General features: G+C 28.1%; 1 protein-coding gene and 1 long non-coding RNA gene across 4 annotated transcripts in view; one reads left to right on the top strand and one right to left on the bottom strand.

Moving 5' to 3' along the window:
- Positions 1-25,272, bottom strand: part of LOC149054893 (uncharacterized) — a 113,778-nt gene that overhangs the window by 39,581 nt on the left and 48,925 nt on the right. Inside the window, exons 1-2 of one of the 3 annotated variants that reach the window (XR_016191973.1) lie at positions 14,203-14,681; positions 1,151-1,246 (exon numbers count right to left, since the gene is read on the bottom strand). This is a non-coding gene — a long non-coding RNA (uncharacterized LOC149054893). Of the gene's footprint in view, positions 1-1,150; positions 1,247-14,202; positions 14,682-18,528; positions 19,682-19,772; positions 19,905-25,272 lie in introns of those variants that run through there. The other 2 variants (XR_016191974.1, XR_016191972.1) reach the window with 2 other exon arrangements.
- Positions 4,002-10,421, top strand: LOC149054894 (uncharacterized). The gene is made up of 4 exons (XM_089229646.1): positions 4,002-4,763; positions 4,961-5,107; positions 5,187-5,351; positions 7,909-10,421. The coding sequence occupies exons 1-4, from the start codon at positions 4,640-4,642 to the stop codon at positions 10,413-10,415; spliced, it is 2,943 nt and encodes a 980-aa protein (XP_089085772.1). The 5' UTR covers positions 4,002-4,639; the 3' UTR covers positions 10,416-10,421.

Genomic DNA, 25,272 nt, shown 5'->3' on the forward strand with positions numbered 1-25,272 from the left:
TACAACAATTTAAGCAAATTATGGGCAAGCAAATATTATCAAGAAATTATAGTTTTAAATAAAAATTAAATTATCAAACATACATTACATATGAAATTTGCATTTATTGAAAAGCCTGGAATCTTACAAATAAAAAAGATTTAATTTTATCACGAAAAGCAAAACTTATTTCAGATACGTATTATCATTTTTATAAAAACTTAAAAATATCTGAAATTGATAATACTTATAACAAATACTAATAAAAAAACTATGAACATGGTGATTAATTTATATAATAAATTAGACTTATTATTTATTTATTTTCAAAGCCATAGGTAGCATAATATTATTAAACATAAGGCCATGATAATTATAATGAGTAACTTTTTTTTTTACATTGTATTTCAAACAAGTATTACCTATATTATTTAAATAATAATAAATTATTCAAATTCGTACATAATGTTATAGTCTTGTTGTTCAAAAGCATTTGATAATTTTATAGTCATTATCTGTTAAGAATATTTATTTTTTTAATTTGTCATATTATTTGTTACTTTGATACATAAAAATAAGCTTATTGACTTAAAGACAAGTACCTAGTATTTTATTTTTTATTTTGTGTTTTATATCTAGTAAATTATTTTTAAAGATATTGATTACATACCTACAACTATTAAATGATTAATTTTCATCCTTATATATATTACCTGTACAATTATAAATTATAATACAACAATTTTAATCAAATTTCAAAAAAACTAACAGTTAATAATATTTAATTATTCATTAATAATTTAAAGTTCAATACTGCCATAGTTGGATATATGACACAAAAATAAACATAGCTTAAATTCAATACTGCCATATTTTTGTATGTCTGAAAACCAATTTATGTGTGCAATACAGCCACATATCAAAATATGACAGTCGTGCATTTACTTAAAAAATTGTAAAAGACCATAATAAGTCTGACTTTTTGGGTTCAAGGGAATATTTTATTATATTTGAAATAGTCGCAATATACCTAAAGTATGTTTAAAGTACCTATTGTAGTTTTTAGTTTCAAATGCATAGGTGAAGAACTCTTTGCAAACATCACCATTGTAAAAGTGTACGAACGTATACCTCAATTATTTTATAATATTAAGCCGCAAATCAAACTTACCTTAAATATCAATTATTTTGGGCTTTTTTAGAGTCCGCGACGTGTATGCACTCCGACGCTGAAATGGAAACGCATCAGATACTGCTGAATTGAAGTCTAAAAATAATGTGATTTATGAAAAAAAAAGATTAAACGGATAGCAGGATGTTTTTCGTTCATGTCTACTTCGCTATCTAATTGAAATGTTAGAATCTTTAATAGACTGCGTCCTCCGCAACGACTTTGACAATCGCCATGGATTATATTGTACTAAATCAATTCGATAAATCCACAGATATTATATATTATTATACAACTTTTATAATTTCTATATCGACGTAATCATCGTCACACGAAAAGTAACGTACAATATATTCGCGTTACACCCAATAATATGGCGTGCTCAATGTTATTAATTATGTCAGCAATGCTTCTTAGCTTATTCGTCCTATCGCCGTTCTATTGCGAGTTATTCGAGTTTGTTATACGTTACTTTTCTTGAGACGACGACGACATCGGACGGCCGACATTATTAATCTCAACGCGCACGCCGTTCTATTGCGAGTTACTCGGGTTTGTCATACGTTACTTTTCTGGTGACGACTACGTCTGACCAAAAACATAATTAAACTCAGCACACACATCAACTTATTTCGAGTAACTCGAAGTTGTTATACGTTACTTTTCTTGTGACGACGACGACATCGGACGGCCGACATACTTATTCTCAACGCGCACGCCATTCTATTGCGAGTTATTAGAACTTGTTATACATTACTTTTATCGTGACGTCAAAGACGTTGAACTATCGACATAATTAAACTCAGCGCGCACATCAACTTATTACGATAGTAACTCGAAATTGTTACCTATACGTTACTTTTCTCGTGACGACGACGACGACGTCGGACCGCCGATATAATTAATCTCATAGCACACATCGTACTATTATGAGTAACTCGAAGTTGTTATACGTTACTTTTCTTGTGACGACAACGAAGTTGGACGGCCGACATTATTAATCTCAGCGCGCACGCCGTTCTATTGCGAGTTACTCGGGTTTGTCATACGTTACTTTTCTGGTGACGACTACGTCTGACCAAAAACATAATTAAACTCAGCGCACACATCAACTTATTACGAGTAACTCGAAATTGTTATACGTTACTTTTCTCGTGACGACGACGACGACGACGACGTCAGACCGATGACATAGTTAATCTCAAATGGCACTACGTACTATTACGAGTTTACACGCTTAAAGTTATGAACAAGAAATTCGAATTACTCGCAATAATGTAGCGTTAAAACATGGTTTGGATTGTCAGCGGTCCGACACTGCCATCGTCCCGCGAAAAGTAACGTATAACCAATTCGTATTTCTCCCGATATTACGACGATATCGCAAATGCAATTATTTTGACCCATTTGGAATTATACGTTTTTCACATAGGACAAGTCACACAAACCTCATGGATTTGATTGTCAGTTGTCCGAAGTCATCATCGTCAAGCGAAACGTAACGAACAACAAACTCGTGTTACTCGCAAGGGGTAGGTAGATTGGTGCTCCCAGGCAAAAGCATTACAAGAAGCAAAAAAAAAAAATTAAACCCAATTTTGATGTAACTATGAAATAAGAATACAAATTAAAAATAAAAACACGGAAAATATTTTTTATGAAACGTATTTTTTCCGAAAATATTTTATAAGAAAATATTCCCAAAGAAAACTATTTTATCCGAACAATGTTTTAGTTGAAAAATATTTTACCCGAACTGTATTTTATTTGAAGAATATTTCATCAGAACCGTATTTTATCCGAAAATGTTATATGACTGGGTAAGGCGTCGAATAAATTAGTGGTCGTTGGTTCGAATCCCACATGGTGTAATAAATATTTTAATTTTTTTTCGTTTTTTCAATTCCTTCAAACTTAAATTATTTTTTAATTTCACATTAAAACAATAAGTACTAAATGTGGTTTCCTTAATTGCGTGCGTGATCAAAGAGGATGCCGAGTAGCCATGGCATACCCCGTGGAGTCATCTTAATCATAATTTTTATTTGTTAATGATTTAATTAAAATTTAAAAAATTTTGGTTTTTGACAAAAATGATTTTTATTTTTACTTATAAAAATATTAATGATATATTATATTGAGACAAATTATTTTTGTATTGGGTTAGACCTAGTTAGATTTTTTTTTAAGCATTGGCATACACTGCGAAAAAAATTTTCGTATGCATATGAACTCCATTGAAGAAATTGATAATAGTTGTAAATAAAATATGTACCAATTTAGAGAAATAGTATAGATAAGAACTAATAAACGAAATCAGCCTTTTAACTTTGACAAATCAATTTTTTTACGTTAGAAAATTTTTATTTCGTTTTTAAGACTGAAATTTGCATATAAAATTGTGTTTCTTATGCGATGGTAAAACAACCACTTAGGTGTTACCCATGATCTTCTTTTTACAGATAAATTTTTTATTACGAAAATGGCAGAGCTTTGACATGTAATATCGTTTTTACGTTACCTAACCTTACGTTAAGTAGTTAAGTATTATCATTGATTATACATATTATAGATAGCTCACTGAGCGGTTTTTCGGCGGCTTACTATTTGGACAGCACCGTTATACAGCGCTGCGTATGTGTTTTTAATTATGGACATAACCGTTGAAATCGCTAGTAGTCATTGCTACGGCCGCAGCTACCACACTGTTAATTATTGCTGTAATATGCGAATTACGAATATGCCCACTGCCCAGCGTTTCTGACTGTTGCCCGACTATACTTTTGTTAAATTGAACTGAGTGTCTGAGGATATTGCATAGGCGTCACATTGTAGGGGACTTCTACATTGTTTTATGCCTTTATGGCGCAAGGGTACAATTTTGCTACCACAAAATAAATAATGCCATTGATTATATGATACTGATACAATTTTTTTTTAATAAACAGAAGGCAATTTTTTGTCAGTTATTTATTTTTGCTACCCCAGAGTTTTGTCGAATTTTGACACCCGTGATATATTGAATTACAATTCAACGATATAATAATACATCTAAAGTAAATTATTCTGTTAGAAAATGAATAATAAAAATAAACTAAATATCAAACATTCAAACACTAATAGAAACTTATATTAAGGATATCGCAGTGCACCAATTATTGTTTACAATCTGAACGAGGTGCAACATTGTAACACGCTACACGCCTATTTCTGGAAAAATAATTATTTTTAAACATTTTAAGACTGATATATTTAAATGTATAGTGTTGTCCTATGATATTTGGAATTTTGTTTATTAGTTTTTACATTCAATATTCATTACACCGTTGGCTGCGTTGAATTGAACATGTCAACTCGTTCCTTTTGCTTTTAACTTGTTATCAATAAATTTCAATTTTATTAAATTAAATAATTAACTTTCACAGTATTACATTATTACAATACTGTTTATTTTTTTTTCGAACGTACTTAATAAGGAAAGGAATATAAATGTCAGGAAGAAAATGCTCTTTTGCTAATTGCAAAAATGCACACAGAAGTTCAAATAAAGGGTTACGTTTTCATACATTTCCATCGAATACTGATTTAATAAAAAAATGGATTATTAATTCTGGTATGTATTTAGATGTATTTATTTATCAACTCATTATTTATACGAATAATCTTAATGTATACTTAATGATTAATAATTGCTAACCAGTAACCATACTATCATAATATTTTTAACAAGTAATTATTTTTATTCGAACTACGATTTACTTAAATCTATCTACTTAGATTAAGATTTTTGATTCACAATTTTCCTTTTAGGGAACATTGAGTTGGACTTACTAAGCCCAAAACAGTTAAAAAAAAAGTTTATATGCTCAGAACATTTTGATAAAGACCAATATAGCAATCAAAATGATGTTAAATCGAGACTCAATGCTAATGCTATACCCAAAAAGAACTATGAAGGTAAATTTACAACACCCCCCCCCCCCCCCAATTATTTTTTAAATACTGCATTTAAATAAATTATTTTATTATAATCTAGTCAAAAAAGTTGATGACCCAGTTTTAAAGACAACGTTGGACACTAATTTAAGCTCACCCAAATCTTGGAGATGGAAAATCTCCAATGCTTCTGAAATAAAAGCACATGCTAATAGTAATGTCAACGAAATATTGGATACGACTCCGACTAAGTTTAAAAAAGCGGGTAAGTAGATGTCGCTCTGCTGTAGAGTAGGTTACTATATAGAAGATCAATATAATCAGTGGCGTATACACACATTTTGTGTGTGGGGGGGGGGGGGGTCAGAAAAAAAATTTAAACCTATCACATTAAAATAATAAATAACAAAATATAGGTAATTACACTATGTCCCAAAAGTCCCGTATCACACTTAATATCTCCATGTAAAATCATTATATTTAAACGCGGTTTTTTTTACAGTACTAAGTATAAAAATTTTGATTGAATTGCATAAAAATATAAAATTCATTTTTGTTCTTTTAAAAATTAAAAAATTTTCAAAAAAATTTTTACGCATTTAAGAATTTAAAATTTTTAAGATGCCATTTTGTTGAACATATTTTTTAAAACAGTTCAAAAAAAAAATTAAATAAAAATTGACCAAGTTAGAGCAAGTTATGTTTTTGAATAATTGTAGTAAAAAAAATCAATTGTTTCACATTTCAATAATTAAATATCTAATTTCAGCACACGACAATAATTTTACATTCCTAATTAATGTTTTGATTTGAATAGAAATAAAAATAGCCGTGTTATATCGATTGCTAAACAGTGAAATTGGTTACCTATTTTCAAGTATTTTAATTATTATGAAGTGAAATATCATAATTTTAGGTTCACTTTATGATAATTAAAAAACTTAAAAATAGGTAACCAGTTTCATTGTTTTACATTTTTTTACTACAATTATTCAAAAACATAACTTGCTCTAACTTGGTCAATTTTTATTTAATTTTTTTTTAACTGTTTTAAAAAATATGTTCAACAAAATTGCCATTTTAAAAATTATAAATTCTTAAATGCGTAAAAATTTTTTTGGAAAATTTTTGAATTTTTTAAAGAAAAAAATTAATTTTATGCCATTCAATCAAAATTTTTATACTTAGTACTGTAAAAAAAACCGCGTTTAAATATAGTGATTTTACATGAAGATATTAAAGGACAAAGCGTAACCATAAATATTTAAATTTGCGTTTAAATAATATAATAAAGTATAAAATTAATTTATTAGGTGTATTATAAGTTCTATACTATATTAGTATATACATAATAAATTAAATACATGCGAAATATAAAATTGAAAATTGTCGAGTGAAGCGAGACATTTTTTTTTTTGTAATAATTATTTTTTTTTTTTTTTTTTTTTTTATTAGAATATTTACAATCTATGCTACAATAGGCATAATAAGCAAATTTGAACAAATACATAAATTTATTTTTACAACATGAACACATGAGGAGGGAGGCCATCCAGTGATAGAACCCAACGTTATTTAAATAATTATTATATAATAATATATTATATCGGTCTGCTGAATTTGGTTTTGGACTTCCTACTAGTTGATAGCATGCCTTTCAAAAAGTTGAAAAGACGCCCCTGAATTAAACAATTATAGTAGGTTTAAACAATTTATTTAATTTTTTCTCGATGTTTCCTTGTAATGCGCTAACACTAAGAACACTATTTTATAAAATTTAAAAAAAAGACAAATGGGGGATCTGACCCCTACATCCCCTCCCTTGTATACGCCCCTGGATATAATGGATGGTGTTAAATTTGAATTCAATAATATATCATTGTATACGAAAAACGATTCTGAAAAAACCGGCGAACATCCAATGTCTAATTTCAAACGATCATAAAGATTTAGTTTGACTTTCTGGGAAGTTTTTTTTTCTTTAAAAAAGGTAGAAAAACTTATGGAGAATCTCTTGTCAAATTTTAAAATCTTAGACACTAACCAAATTTTTTTTATGAATTTCTAGATAAAAAAACTGCGAAATTTTATGATTTGTACGTATTTTTTTCTAATTTCGAACTTTAGACGCTAATAAAAAACAATCAAATATTTGCTTTCAACTTTTTTTTTTTAATTTTCACTTAAAACAAGTTTTGAAGAATCTTCGCTCAGAATTTAAACGCTAGAAATGTCGTTGTAGGTATGTAAAATTGTATCAATGCAGTCGAATATTTTCTTTTATAGTGGCTCAGAATGTTCAGATTTGTGCGCATACGAGGACGTTACACCCGCATGTGTTGCCTCCGTCTTATAAGTGTGTAATATCGCAAGTTATATACTCAGTAGAATTTACCTCTTATAAAATTTAAAGGTAAGATTAGATTATTATCTTGGCAATGTATATGCTTTTTATTATTTTTTAATTTTAAAGCGAGTTGTGAGTATCATAAAATTGTAAATTCTTCGGACATCTTAAAATACTCACAACTCGCTTTAAAATTAAAATCTGGAAAATGGAATTGCCTGGATTTTACCTTTAAATTTTACAAGTGGTCAATTCACTCTAATTTTTAAACTAACGGAGCTACACGTATTCTGCCAATTGCAAAATTTGCTATGTTACGCACTTATAAGACGGAGGCAACACATGCGGACATCGCGTCCTCTTAACATACTTAACTGATTTATCATATAGCATGGTAAATAAGCCCATGAGCTCAAATATTACTTAAATTATGGGTAGAATACAAATTATGATCTAATAAATCATTTATTTTTAGGTTCCCTGGGTCATAACAATACTTTATTTTCGCCAAACGTTTTAAAAGTATTAACTCCTACGAATAAATATGAAAATAATTTCAAAATGCATACTCCAACAATGTCTCCAAAATCAACGTTTGTATTCTGTAACAGTCCTTCGTTATCAATTTCACCAAGTACAAAAGCTTGGGTTTCAGAACTAACAACTATTCCAAGTCCACAGAAAGCTCTAGATTCTACTGTAAATTATAAAAGCTTAAGTCCAAAAAAATTACAAGATAAAAATAAAATTCTCCAAGAAAAACTGAAAAACTCTAGAAAATTATTAAAACGAAATAGAGCAGTTATTGCATCGTTAAAAAAAAAAGTTGAAATAAAACGTAATATGGAAAAAAATCAAAATCATAATTTATTTAGTCAAGTGCATTTTCCTTCTGCTAATTCAAAAGCTCTCATGTCCATGCAAATTATACATAAAAAGCGTAAACCTTGGTTAAAGGCTGAAAAAAGATTTGCACTATCACTCTTTTATAAATCACCTTCGACGTATAAATATATGCGAAAAAGTGGTATAGTTTTACCTGGTGAAAGTACAGTGCGCCGATGGTTAAAATCTATAAATTTCCTTCCTGGTTTTAACAAGGAGTACTTATATCATATAAAATTGAAAGTATCAGAAATGTCTAATAGTGATAAAAAATGTATTATTTTACATGATGAGATGTCAATAATGACAGATATTGAGTATAATAAATCTCTAGACTTAATCGAAGGTTTTGAAGACTTGGGTTCCTTAGGTCGTACACCAAAAGTAGCTAAACATGCATTGGTCATTATGGTTAGAGGACTGTACAAAAATTGGAAATTCCCTTTGTGTTATTTTTTGGCTAACAACGGTGTTAATGGGAACCACCTAAGTATTTTAATAAAAGAAAGTGTAAAATGCATAGTTGACGTCGGATTACTACCAACATCTATTGTGTGTGATCAGGGGACACAAAACCAAAAGTTGTTTACGCTTCTCGGTGGAACTGAAGTAAATCCCATTACTGAAATACATGGTCAAAAAATCCATCTTTTATATGATATTCCACATCTAATAAAAAGTCTCAGAAATAATCTACTAACAGGAAATGTACAGATTAAAAATAAAATAATATCTTTTGGCGACGTGATTAAGACATACGAGATTGATATAAAAAATAATACAGCAAGGGCAATGTGTAAACTGTCATCTGTACATCTTTATCCGAATCCTTTTCAAAAGATGTCATGTAAATTAGCAATCCAAATTTTCAGTAATAGTGTCGCGGCTGCAATTAAAACATGTATTCAAACGGGAGAGTTAAAATCAAATACTGCAAAAGATACGGCAGAATTTTTACTCTTAATAAATAATGTATTTGATGTCTGTAACAGTAAAAATTTATATGATATGAACTTAAATAGACGACCATTAAGCAATAACAATCATCATTTATTTAAAATTATTAAAAAAACCATATCAGAATTTCAAGACGCTAAAAAAATTAGTCACAAGGACAAAAAAATATCAGTACCACCGTGTTTTAAGGGTATGATTTGGTCTTTAACATCTGTACTTAATTTATATGAATCAGAATTATTAGATTTTCACAATAATATTCAACCAGAAAATAATAATAAAGAATACTTCTTATTAACAAATAGACTAAACCAAGACCCATTAGAAAATATGTTTTCTATAGTAAGACAAAAAAACGGATATACAAGGAACCCGACTGCTAGAATGTTTCGTAGTTGCTTTGCAAGTATTTCTTCTTTTTCTCTAATGAAGGCGTCGGAAAAATGTAATTGTGAGTTAGACCAAGACGATTTTTTAACTGTGGACATATTAAACGATGTAGACGTAACGCAAAATCAAACTAACGTAAATCACCAAGAATCTGAACCAGTAGAAGAATATAAAAATAATAATAGTAGTAATATAGTTTTTCAAAACTCATCATATAGTTCGTCCTCGTCAGAATCTGAACCTGAATATATGCAAAATTCCAAAACAACACTAGAAGATTGTTCAATTACATACTTTGCTGGGTATTTGGCTAAACGTTGTGTTGACAATTTTAATTGTATAGACTGTACAAATATTATGTTAACTGACACAGAAGACAACGATCCAAATAAAATGTTGATTTTGTACAAAACTTTTGAACATATTGATCCATTAGGAACTGGAGGCTTAAAATTGCCATCTAATTGGCAAATAAATGTGTGTCGCATAAGTTTGACAATATTTGAAAAACATTTTGAAAACATAAAAAGTGAAAATAAAATTCTATCAATACTGAAAAATTTGATTTTAACAAAATTAAATAAGAATAATATGCTAGAATTAAAAAATTTCCCATGTCAGCAGCATGTAGATTATATGATTAATCTTTTATTGATTATTCGTATATATAAAGAATGTAAATGGCAAAAAAAGCAGATACATAACTCAATTAAAAAGATACCAAAATTAAGAATATTTCAACATCAATAAACACAACAACCAACACAAAATAGTTTATTTTTTTATTGTTAATTTATCTATTTTTTTGTATAATTTTAAAACATTTTTAAATTGTCTATATTTTAATGTAAATTAGTACTTAGTAGTTAGTAGTTACCTTATTTTGTTCAAAGAAAACACGTGCAAGTGACAATAATATGTAAAAATCTATTATCTGCATCAGAAGTTTTATCTTTATTTACTTGTATTTTATATTTTGTATATTTATGACCGATGTAAATAAAATGTCCTGTTATGTTTTACAGATTATTTTACAATAATTCATAAAAAATTAAAATAGATATACCTACGGTTTGTTAAACATTTTTTTTATTCCAGCAACATCGATTTATGGTGACCTTGTATTAAATTTTTAATATTTTTTACTTAGAAAAGCATTAGTTGACATAAATAAAAAAAAAATTAAAAAAAAATAATACATTGTTATAATTTATTAAACAGAATAATAATATGGGTCGATCAAAAATGCTCAAATAAACAATTTAATTATTATTAGCTTATATCGGAAACGTGCACGACAATGCGACGGGTTATGGACAAGGGCAATACAATCAATACATAAATCATGATAGCTACCAGCTGGTGACGATAAAAACCTGTTATCCCCGTTCCGAACTCGATCATAGTTATGGTGACTGGAATGAAATACGAATTTATTAATGTTCTTGGCTCTTATCGCCATCTACCGAGAGTTTTATTGTACGCCGCCGAAAAACCGCTCAGTGAGCTATCTATAATATGTATAATCAATGGTATTATCATAGTCTGACTTTTAATACTTTAAGGAGCCTTATCTCGCAAACCAATCAACAAAAAATAAAAATAGTTAATACTTTTCGAAATAATTAGTGTACCCACTTAAATGGGGCATGTACCAGTTGCCCCCAAAAAGTACCTTTTTTATACCTATTCCCCTCAAACTACCTAGAGAAAAATGCACCAGTTGCCCTCAACCATTGATTTTATAATATAAATATTATAAAATCAATGCCTCAACTAAATGTACCAGTTGCCCCCAATCGAATGTACCAGTTGCCCTCACATGTTAATATATACACGATTACAATATACAACCCGTAAAATAGGGGAGGTGAATATACAAATAATAAATAAAATATAAAATTATTTATGAAAATAAAGTAAAATAGTATAAAATGATTGAATCAAATTCATATGATTGGAATTACATATAATATTATATTAAATATAATATACTATACAAATAAGATGGATAAAATGAAAATTTTTTTAAAATAATAATAGCCTGCTTGGTGCAAAGCTATGGATGAAATTTCCAAACGCTCATTAAAACTAATACGTGAAGAAGTTCAATCAAACGTCGTGGATATAACATTAAACGATGTATAAAGTCCATTCGCAGAAGCATTTATCGTGCGAGAAGAAAAACACTTCTACCACTACCAAAATCTATTTCTGAAGTTCACTCAGCATTAACACTGTTACAATTAAATACTTACAAAGGTATCATTTTATAGTTGTTTTTTATTTTTTTTTTGACAAATTATCACATTGAGTTAGTAATTAGTATTATAATTAAATTATTTATTATGAACTTTTGTCATAATTCATTTATTATTTGTATATTCACCTCCCCTATTTTACATGCTATATATTGTATTCGTGTATATATTAACATGTGAAGGCAAATGGTACATTCGGTTGGGGGCAACTGGTATATTTGGTTGAGGGCAACTGGTATATTATTAAAATTCCGATAACAGCCGTGGGGGTCAACTGGTCAACACCCCTTAAATGGGTCACCCTGTATATCGACATTTCAAAAAAAAAACACTTAGAAAATTCGAAAATTTCAACTATGAATTGTTTATATAAATAGCCCAAAAAGTCAAGATATTTTGTTAATTTAACGGTGCATAATTAACGCTGAACATTGCTTAAAATTTTAAGTACTATAACCACTATACGTTTTTGAGTGTGTGGTACAGTAAAATAAAAAAAATTATATTTTTCTAAAACTGGTTTTGCATAAAATTCGCGTTTTTCGTTACGTCTTGGTGTTTTTCTTATGATGTTTTGTAAACTACTCGATTTTTTTTACTTTTGACCTCCTTAATGCACCATAAATATATAATTTACTATTATTTATTAGTAATCACTGAAGTTGAAAACCGGAGAATTATTTCGACAAATTATCGTGTAAACTCAAAAATAAAAGATAAAAAATACATTATTGTAAAATCAATAAATAATATACACATTCATTACTCCGTTGGCCGTTCTGAATCTAAAAGCCTCTCTACGCGCGTCAAAAGCTTTAATTTTTACGAAATCAAAAATGCACACGTAAAATAACGGTGGACTGTAAATCAATTTTAGATTTTTTTTATATACTAATAAAAATATTTAGTGTTTAGAAACATAAAACATTGACCAAATATTTGAATTTGTAATTTCTGTATATATAATTTTCTTTTCAAAATATTTCGCTTATTTTCAAGCCAAATCATTTGAAATGTTCGATTTTTTATGTTTTTTTTTTTATAATATATATAAATGTAGATAGATCGATTTTATTACGTCTTTCACTTATTCAATGACGAGGTTCACGCAAGTTCTATCGATGTTCTTCTATACAGCAAAGCGAGTTCCTGCAGGTTCTATTTTTATTTTAGATCACTTTAGATCTAATAGTTAATACCTAAAATTAGTTTTCAATCGTTTTATTGCTAAAAACATCGTTCAGCTGTGCATGATGAAACAATAGTTGTTACCATTGTTTATAAAAAACTTTATTAATTAATATAGCATTACAATAATTTCAACCATTTAATTACTTACAAATTATTGTGTATTTGTATTAAAAAATTTAAAATAAACTAAATGGCCAGGTTTTCTTAATTAAGTATTCATAGAGAATATCAATCAAAAGTAGTAAGATGATCGATACTTTTTCGGAGATAAATAGAAAATCAACGTTTAAAAAAAAATATATCTAAATTACTATTATTATTATTTGTATTTTATTATTTAAATTTTTTTATACGTATGGCTAAGTAGTAAGTAATGTTATTTGAGAATTTAATACCCATTTTATTATGATACGTCAATTAAAAATAATATCACGAATAAAAATTAGTAAACTTTTAATATGTAGGTACCTATGTTATTTTTTGTTATGTTCAGGTGTATCGTCTTACAATATGTTAATTTATAAAAATAAAATCCTCCCTCAATGTTCAGGTTTAAGTAGTAAGTACACCACTATAGTACTGAACGGGTTATTAGTTAATTAGTTTACAGTTAAATTTGAATGGCTTGTGGACCTTCCACCTAGATACCTAGCTGACATAGGCGTCCTCAGGCCTCTTTTTAAGGGTATGCAAAAGACTGCCTCTGGCGTGCCCTAAAAGTTATTTTAATAATGTAAAATTCTAATGATTTATATACATACACAATACACAAATATTGAAAAGTCTTACTGTTTAATTGAAAAAATATTGTAACATATACTATGACAAAATATAAAAAGTATGTATTACACAAATACTTGATAGTTAATAAAATAATTATTAATAACTAGATATTTCAATTTACTAATAGCACCCGGCCATAGGTAGGTTAGGTTAGGTCAGACGTCAGACGGAAGTTAGCATAATAATCGCCTTATTATGATTTTAATACGTGAATCAAACGTTGTCACTGCCGTTAGTCTGATATCATTTCTATCATTTTTTTTATTACGTTTTTATCATTATAAATATTTTAATATACGTACTAATTATTTTTCTTGTGCATAAAAGGTTTTTTTCTTGTGTCGATTTTCGACCCTCAAAGAGCTTCAGGGTATGCTGCTGCATACCCAACAGACCCACTGCGCACGACTATGGTACCTGATTAAATATATTTTCATGGGCAGATGTAAACTGGGCCCGCGATTACCTTTTTTGATGAAATTCGGCCCGAAAATTTTAGGTAATAAAATATGTAGATTGTAAACTCGGCCCGGAAATTTCAGGTACCTAATAAAAAAGGTCGGTTGTAATCTCGGCCCGATAATATGTGCATTTTAATTCAAGTTTCAATTGTACTCACCCCAATTTATATTCCGTCATTGCGAAATTAAAAGATTCTTATATGTATATATAAATGTAAAAAGTTCAATATAAATGTATAATAAATCTATAGTTAAGTACATCATATTATTTTATTCTCTTGTAGTTTTATAACTGTGAAATGAATAATTTAAAAAATGTTTTTTTGAGTTGATATTGTAGGTATTTGAAAAATTTTGTATTAAACATAATGAAAACAGAATTGTTGTAATATTAGTATGTATATATGTATGAGAATGTAAGAATCATGATTTTTTAATTTATTAAATTTACTAATTTACTACAATATTTTATTGTTTAATCATTAAATATAACCTTCATCATCTACTAGTAGAATAAAATGGATTGAATACATGTGATGAATCTATCTATTGCACACAACTTAATTTGCTATAATTATTTTGAAATTATTTGAAAATCTTTTTAATGTCTTAAACTCTACACATTTTTCACTTTTCTTTAAAACATAAGTTATAGTGACATAGTGTTAAGTTAGGTGTTCAAAGATTAGTTGTAAGTCATTAGTACTTCTAAATTATACTCAAATTATGTATCTGAATGCGAGATGTAAAATATATTTATTAAATTATGAAATGCTTGGCCAGATTATCGAATTTGAATTTACGGCGGTTGTCTCTCAACAAAGTCTTGTACGTCGAAAATGAACGTTCGACATCCACTGATACAATTGGTGCGTATTTGAAATATACAATATCACTACATGTAAGTTCCAATATTTGTATTTTCTTCACCATCCAAGATAATTGAAATATGTTCTAATTTAGACAAACCACTATTTTTTTCTAAAACGTTTTTTAATTTGAGATATATAGGTTTACCATGTTATTACTAGGTAATAAGATACTAAATATTACATTTATTTTATTTCTTCAATAAAATAACACATAAACAAATTAGAGAGTTTATGAGGACAATGTTTTAAATGAGTTACCTATAGGCTATAGGTAGGTTGGTAGTTAGAAACTAGAAGTAAGTACTAACATTAATGTATATAAAATCATTGTTTATAAAATATTACATATTTGTTATTACTAGAAGCTAGTGCTAGGGTTTTAATGACCCTAGAAACTTAAAAACAAAAATAAATATATAAAAACATAATAATATACTTATAAAACCTTATATAACCCAAATAGTTAATATTGATATTTCAAAAAAAAAAAAAAAATCAAACAATTATTATTACCTATTTAAATGTAACTTTAGATACCTATATGTATCTTTTATTTAAAACTATAAACGGTGTGTAACCATGTAGGTTTAAATTTAGATTATTTTTGTGCCTATTCAGTTAATTTTTCATTATTATATCACAGGGGTGGACACTAATCTTAATTTTGGGACCCACACATTTTTGAAGCTAATTCAAAGCGAGCCATACGTTCAGATGTTTATAAAATGGTTAACAAAATAAAAGCATATTTTTTATTTTGTAACAATTGAAGAAGACATTTATCTTTTACACTACACTGTATATTATTGTACAGATAACACATCAAAAAATTATATTTTACTTTTGAAAACTGCTGTTTACATTATATTTGTTAATATTACTCTAAACTTGGTGTCAAGAGCCACACGAGGCTGACTCGAGAGCAGCATGTGGCTTGTGTGCCTTGTGGTCACCCCTGTTATATTACATATTACAATAGTATTAATAAGTCATAAGCTGTAAAGAATTTGAGTGAAACTTATTTGTTGGTATTATATAATATTATGTATTTAATACTGTGCATTAATTTTTTTAAACTACTGTATTTGTAATTTTGAGAATTTGATATTAAATTTTCAATTACATATAAAATTATTCTATTACCTACTTCATTATATTTTTGATGTTTAAATGACAAAATAGTTCTATGCAATTATTTTGAAGGTACTGAACATTAATAATCAAAGTATTTTAGCCTTTAGATATATTTTAGACCCATACTTACTGTTGAGAAATTGTAATATTTAACTCAAATAGGTATAATATAAATTAGTATTAAAGTAAAAAACAAAAAACTTTGTAATTATACATCAATAAAAAGTTGTGAACAATTAAATTATAATTGATCAACAATAGTACTATTGGGTGTTTTGAAATATAAGTATATTGTATAGTAGTTCTTGGTAATTTGGTTGGCTGCATTAACAACATTATTAGTTTTGATTTGTCCATAATAAGACTGATAGGTGTTAAAAAAAATTAAATATACATTAATATAATTTAATAATTTAATAACTAAATATTCAACATACTACATTTAGTAAATTGGACATAAAACGTTTTGATTATAGAATAGTACTTATAAAAAATTATAGCATGCTTGATAATGCTGTTAATTAGAGCCAAACATGTTAATACACACTATAAGTTTGGAACAAATTATGTATATCGTTCATAACTTAGTAGATATAATTGAAATGTTTTGATTGATCTTGTGGTATTTTTCTATGAAAGCATTAGCATAGGTTTAAGACATAATTTTGGAAAACAAATACAGAAGGTTATAAATATATATATATATACAAATACAGTTAGGTTTATGTTACTAGTTAGAACCAAATTATTACCATTTTCTGATTCAATTTATCACCCATTGATGTTATGAGATCTCTTATAATGAGTTAAAAAACATTATCACTGTCCACTAAGAAATACATTTTTGGATTAATTATTAAAATTAGCATTTAATTTCTTCGATAGATTAATATATTTATTTAAATTCATAAATTCATGTTTCTGTGTCCTCTACTCCTCTATATTCTAAATATCCAAAAAATTAAAAGCATTATAACTTTGCAGAAAAATTTGTTTCATAAATACCAGAATTTTTGAATAAAAGAAGAATTAATCAAAGTAAACAATTTCACGATGAGTTTTGTCAGGACCAACGTCTTTCGAATATAACAACACTATTTTGATACTCAAGTTTTTTTTTTTTTTTTTAATAATAAGCCACAACAACATAGATTATTGGCTTTTGTTATACATAATGGAGTAGGTAATATAAATATACCTATGTTTAGATAAAAAGTGTTACATTTCATGTATAGAAAAGGCAGTGGGAGAGTTCTACAATCGTGGGGGTGTTATTATATTAGGTTATATAATTTAGTTAATTTTAAGAAAGTGAATATTTTTTGGATGTTGCCTGGATCAGGGCCTAGAACTAAAGTTTTAGTCCCGTATATTGTTGTCATACAATTTCAAGTACGATTTGGAGGCCTGAATGAAATAAAAGATTTATTCAGTTGTGTATTAAACCTTAGACCAGTTTCTAAAGATAAAATTAGTATTGGTGCGAAGAAAGTAGGTAGCTGCCAAATTAGATGATTATAATTCGACAGAGTTAATTAATCAAATCGAATCTTTTAAAACATTATTTGCTTTTGAACTCTAATCATTTTCCAAATGATGTTCTTTGATGAAATGAATTCTCTCAAATACTTATTTTTTTTAATGTGTTTTACCAATTTTATTTGGAAGTCGACCGACCGTATACATTCAATTAAATGATTAGCTTATGTCTCTATAAATATTACGACTTACAATATATGCACCGATATATATAACGGCGATGAACATCTATATATAAAAATGTAGAATTTGTATTATTTAATTTAAATTTGGCGTCCCTGTACATAAAGTAAAACGAAAAAAGTATTTAAAAATTGTATTTGATTTTAAATACAAATACTTTCAAAAATGTATTCAAATACTGTGCACAAGTACTTTTCTCAAATGTATTTAGAATACGTATTTGGGTATTAAAAAAGTATTTGAATACTTTTTCTCAAATACTTTTACTCAAGTACTTTACAAGACTGCACATTATATTAGGTACTACTTTATTATTATATTTCATAATATTAATAGAAATTTGGCATATAAATCTTATAATCAAATACTATTATGTTTGATGTAAATAAATTCAACAAGACTTTGATTTAATTGCTGCGTCTTTTAAGTATTTGTTGAGTATTGTTTAAGTATTAGGTTTTTGTGTTACTGTATAATTGTTTAAAATATAGTATAAATGATAGTACATATAGTATAATATATTCCCTTTTGTACTTAGGTTTGGTTTATTACTTTTCCAAACATATATTTTTTAATTTATGTATTTATACACCTATTTATGCTGTGTTTTAAAGCACGTTGCTTAGTATAATACTATAAAAACTCTGTTCAGATAACTATGCCCGAAACTGAACCATTTTTTGACTGTACGAGTTGCGTTCTGAGTTCTCTCGTGGATAAAGTATAGGAGATCTTCAGAATAAATAATAATATTAGCAGCCATAGTATTAGTAGTAGTACAGAAATACAGAATGTGTTTCTATAATGCGCAGGCTTGCTACATCTAACTTTAAACTGGTGCTGCCATTATACAAATAATTCCCATTAGCAGCGGCGCCGATCCCTATGTCCAGGTATTGCAGTTGCAATACCTATTAAGGGTGGGTGGGTGTAATAAGCCTACGAAACACACCGGCTAAATAAAATTTATGAAATTATAAATTATTTTATTTATCATCATAGCTAACATTATGAATTAGGATAAACCATAAAACTAAACGCTAACAATTGAGTAATTTCCGGGGGGTGGGGCTTCGACCCACTATGCTACCGGTTTATATACTCTACTATCCCCCTTAACACGGTCCTGCTGGCAATCTTTAAATGTACTTATAACTCTTAGTTATTCAAATTATAGATAGATGGGTGAAAAAAATTGAGGGTCAGTCGCTCAACCTAATGTAGGTGGGTGGGCCTTGGTTTGCAGGTATGCTTTGCAATACCTCTAAAAACTATACAAATTTTATTTAATTATGATTTATTCATATTTCCTAATTTATAATTAAATAATTTTAATATAAATATTTTTATGGACAAATTTTCATAGCCATCTTTGTATTTAATATTTATTGTTTTCATTAAAACTAGACTTCGGTGCCGCTGCGTACTACGTTCGCGGATCGACGCGGTCAGGCCACCGCCTAAAGAAGACATTCTGGGTTTTACGCAACGCAACTTATCCACGGTGTGGATTTCCATCGATATCGATCCATACCAGCATTCATCGCACGGGAGGATCCACTAGAAGACCTCACGTACGTAGTACAATCCGTCTACGTCCAAAATAATGTAAGATTTAGCCATTATACTATTATAATATAAAAAAAAGTTAGGTTAGGCAGGTTAGGTAGTAATTGTTCCAACCAAATTTCCATGCGAACATGTGGTCTAGAGTTTTATTTATGTACTTCCCAACCAACGACTGATCTCGCGTTCGCCGGCTCCACGGCCAGCCGGGACGTCGCACCACGAGGTTTGTTATTTAGTGGCAAGTGGCTATAAAAGTTTAAAAATTGTGTAACAAAATAAAAATTGAAAGGGGGTATTGGCGCCCGCAGGCATATGATTTTTAAAGATCAAAAAAGAAATTTGGAAAACATTATAGTCTTTGAATACACATTGAAAACTGCACTATGTATTCTCAAGAAAAATAAATTAAGGACCACTAACTCATAATAAAATTATATTTTTTAATTGCAAGCAGTGAAAAAGTTTGAAAATTGTGTCCACTAAAATAAACTAGAGCTATATTTTGAAAATAAAAATGGAAAGGGGCTATTGGTGCCCGCAGGCAAATGATTGTTAAGGATCAAAATAAATTTGGAAAAAAATTATTGTCTTGGAATAGACAATGGAGACTGCACTAAATTAATGAAATAATATAAGAAGGGCAATTAAATCATGGTGAAATTATGTTTTTTTAGTGGAATGAGGCTAATAAAGTTTAAAAATTGTGTCCACAAAAATAAACTAGAGATATATTTTGGAAATAAAAATGGAAATGGGGTATTGGCGCTCGCAGGCAAATGATTGTTAAGGATCAAAATAAATTTGGAAAAAAATTATTGTCTTAGAATACAAATTGAAGTCTGCAATATGTCTTCTCAAGCAAAATAAAAGAAGGATAACTAAATCATGATAAATTTATGTTTATTTAGTTGCATGTGGCTTATAATGTTTAAAAATTGTGACACACAAAAATAAACTAGAGCCATATTTTTAAAATAAAAATGGAAAGGGGGTATTGGCGCACACAGGCAAATGATTTTTAGGAATCAAAAAAGATATTTTGAAAAAATTTGAATTTAGAATACACAATGAAGACTGCACTATATATTCTCAACAAAAATAAAAGAAGGATAATTAAATCATGATAAATTTATGTTTATTTAGTGGCATGTGGCTGATAAAGTTTGAACATTGTGTCCACAAAAATAAACTAGAGTCATATTTTTAAAATAAAAATAGAAAGGGGGTATTGGCGCCCGCAGGCAAATGATTTTTAAGAATCAAAAAAGAAATTTGGAAAAAATTATTGCCTTGGAATAGACAATGGAGACTGCACTATGTATTCTCAAGAAAAATTAATGAAATAATATAAGAAGGGTAATTAAATCATGGTGAAATTATGTTTTTTTAGTGGGATGAGGCTAATAAAGTTTAAAAATTGTGTCCACAAAAATAAAATAGAGATATATTTTGGAAATAAAAATGGAAAGGGGGTATTGGCGCCCGCAGGCAAATGATTGTTAAGGAACAAAAAAGAAATTTGGAAAAACTTATTGTCTTGGAATAGACAATGGAGACTGCACTATGTATTCTCAAGAAAAATGAATGAAAAATAATTAAATTATGTGTTTTTGGGCAAGTGGTTAATAAAGTTTAAAAGTTGTGTTTATAAAAGTATAATAGAGCTATATTTTGAAAATAAATATGGAAAGGGGGGATTGGCGCCCGCAGGCAAATGATTTTTAAGGATCAAAAAATAAATTTGGAAAAAAATTATTGTCTTGGAATAGACAATAGAGACTGCACTATGTATTCTCAAGAAAAATTAATGAAATAATATATGAAGGATAATTAAATCATGATAAATTTATGTTTATTTAGTGGAATGTGGCTGATAAAGTTTAAAAATTGTGTCCACAAAAATAAACTAGATCCATATTTTTAAAATAAAAATGGAAAGGGGGTATTGGCGCCCGCAGGCAAATGATTTTTAAGCAACAAAAAAGAAATTTGGAAAAAATAATTGTCTTGGAATAGACAATGGAGACTGCACTATATATTCTCAACAAAAATAAAAGAAGGATAATTAAATCATGATGAAATTATATTTTTTAGTGGCATGTGACTAATAACGTTTAAAAATTGTGTCCACAAAAATAAACTAGATCCATATTTTTAAAATAAAAATGGAAAGGGGGTATTGGCGGCTGCAGGCAAATGATTTTTAAGAATCAAAAAAGATATTTTGAAAAAATTTGAACTTAGAATACACAATGAAGACTGCACTATATATTCTCAACAAAAATAAAAGAAGGATAATTAAATCATGATGAAATTATGTTTTTTAGTGGCATGTGACTAATAACATTAAAAAATTGTGTCCACAAAAATAAACTAGAGATATATTTTGAAAATAAAAATGGAAAGGGGGTATTGGTGCCCGCAGGCAAATGATTTTTTAGAATCAAAACAGAAATTGGGAATAAATTTGAACTTAGAATACACAAAGAAGACTGCACTATATATTCTCAAGAAAAATAAAAGAAGGATAATTAAATCATGATGAAATTATATTTTTTAGTGGCATGTGACTAATAACGTTTAAAAATTGTGTCCACAAAAATAAACTAGATCCATATTTTTAAAATAAAAATGGAAAGGGGGTATTGGCGCCCGCAGGCAAATGATTTTTAAGAATCAAAAAAGATATTTTGAAAAAATTTGAGCTTAGAATACACAATGAAGACTGCACTATATATTCTCAACAAAAATAAAAGAAGGATAATTAAATCATGATGAAATTATGTTTTTTAGTGGCATGTGACTAATAACATTTAAAAATTGTGTCCACAAAAATAAACTAGAGATATATTTTGAAAATAAAAATGGAAAGGGGGTAATGGCGCCCGCAGGCAAATGATTGTTAAGGATCAAAAAATTAATTTGGAAAAAAATTATTGTCTTAGAATACAAATTGAAGTCTGCAATATGTCTTCTCAAGCAAAATAAAAGAAGGATAATTAAATAATGATAAATTTATGTTTATTGAGGGCATGTGGCTGATAATGTTTAAAAATTGTGACACACAAAAATAAACTAGATCCATATTTTTAAAATAAAAATGGAAAGGGGGTATTGGCGCCCGCAGGCAAATGATTTTTAAGAATCAAAAAAGATATTTTGAAAAAATTTGAGCTTAGAATACACAATGAAGACTGCACTATATATTCTCAACAAAAATAAAAGAAGGATAATTAAATCATGATGAAATTATGTTTTTTAGTGGCATGTGACTAATAACATTTAAAAATTGTGTCCACAAAAATAAACTAGAGATATATTTTGAAAATAAAAATGGAAAGGGGGTAATGGCGCCCGCAGGCAAATGATTGTTAAAGAACAAAAAAGAAATTTGGAAAAAATTATTGTCTTGGAATAGGAAGTGGAGACTGCACTATGTATTCTCAAGAAAAATTAATGAAAAATAATTAAATCATGATTAAATCATGTTTATTTAGTGGCATGTGGCTGATAATGTTTAAAAATTGTGACACACAAAAATAAACTAGAGCCATATTTTTAAAATAAAAATGGAAAGGGGGTATTGGCGCCCGCAGGCAAATGATTTTTAAGCAACAAAAAAGAAATTTGGAAAAAATAATTGTCTTGGAATAGACAATGGAGACTGCACTATGTATTCTCAAGAAAAATTAATGAAATAATATAAGAAGGGTAATTATATCATGGTGAAATTATGTTTTTTTAGTGGGATGAGGCTAATAAAGTTTTAAAATTGTGTCCACAAAAATAAACTAGAGATATATTTTGAAAATAAAAATGGAAAGGGGGTATTGGCGCCTGCCGGCGAATGATTGTTAAGGATCAAAAAATAAATTTGGAAAAAAATTATTGTCTTGGAATACAAATTGAAGACTGCAATATGTCTTCTTAAGCAAAATTAATGAAATAATATATGAAGGATAATTAAATCATGATAAATTTATGTTTATTTAGTGGCATGTGGCTGATAAAGTTTGAACATTGTGTCCACAAATATAAACTAGAAACATATTTTGAAAATAAAAATGGAAAGGGGGTATTGGCGCCCGCAGGCAAATGATTTTTAAGCAACAAAAAAGAAATTTGGAAAAAATAATTGTCTTGGAATAGACAATGGAGACTGCACTATGTATTCTCAAGAAAAATTAATGAAATAATATAAGAAGGGTAATTATATCATGGTGAAATTATGTTTTTTTAGTGGGATGAGGCTAATAAAGTTTTAAAATTGTGTCCACAAAAATAAACTAGAGATATATTTTGAAAATAAAAATGGAAAGGGGGTATTGGCGCCCGCCGGCAAATGATTGTTAAGGATCAAAAAATTAATTTGGAAAAAAATTATTGTCTTAGAATACAAATTGAAGTCTGCAATATGTCTTCTCAAGCAAAATAAAAGAAGGATAATTAAATAATGATAAATTTATGTTTATTGAGGGCATGTGGCTGATAATGTTTAAAAATTGTGACACACAAAAATAAACTAGATCCATATTTTTAAAATAAAAATGGAAAGGGGGTATTGGCGCCCGCAGGCAAATGATTTTTAAGAATCAAAAAAGATATTTTGAAAAAATTTGAACTTAGAATACACAATGAAGACTGCACTATATATTCTCAACAAAAATAAAAGAAGGATAATTAAATCATGATGAAATTATGTTTTTTAGTGGCATGTGACTAATAACATTAAAAAATTGTGTCCACAAAAATAAACAAGAGATATATTTTGAAAATAAAAATGGAAAGGGGGTATTGGCGCCCGCAGGCAAATGATTTTTAAGGATCAAAAAATAAATTTGGAAAAAAATTATTGTCTTGGAATAGACAATAGAGACTGCACTATGTATTCTCAAGAAAAATTAATGAAATAATAAAAGAAGGATAATAAAATCATGATGAAATTATGTTTTTTAGTGGCATGTGACTAATAACATTAAAAAATTGTGTCCACAAAAATAAACAAGAGATATATTTTGAAAATAAAAATGGAAAGGGGGTATTGGCGCCCGCAGGCAAATGATTTTTAAGGATCAAAAAATAAATTTGGAAAAAAATTATTGTCTTGGAATAGACAATAGAGACTGCACTATGTATTCTCAAGAAAAATTAATGAAATAATAAAAGAAGGATAATAAAATCATGATGAAATTATGTTTATTTAGTGGCATGTGACTAATAACATTTAAAAATTGTGTCTACAAAAATAAACTAGAGAAATATTTTTAAAATAAAAATGGAAAGGGGGTATTGGCGCCCGCAGGCAAATGATTTTTAAGAATCAAAAAAGATATTTTGAAAAAATTTGAGCTTAGAATACACAATGAAGACTGCACTATATATTCTCAACAAAAATAAAAGAAGGATAATTAAATCATGATGAAATTATGTTTTTTAGTGGCATGTGGCTGATAATGTTTAAAAATTGTGACACACAAAAATAAACTAGATCCATATTTTTAAAATAAAAATGGAAAGGGGGTATTGGCGCCCGCAGGCAAATGATTTTTAAGAATCAAAAAAGATATTTTGAAAAAATTTGAGCTTAGAATACACAATGAAGACTGCACTATAT

Source organism: Diuraphis noxia, unplaced genomic scaffold (assembly GCF_037042655.1).
Source record: "Diuraphis noxia isolate RWA-SAM2 unplaced genomic scaffold, SU_Dnox_SAM2 contig0005, whole genome shotgun sequence".
Classification (NCBI taxonomy): Eukaryota; Metazoa; Arthropoda; class Insecta; order Hemiptera; family Aphididae; genus Diuraphis; species Diuraphis noxia.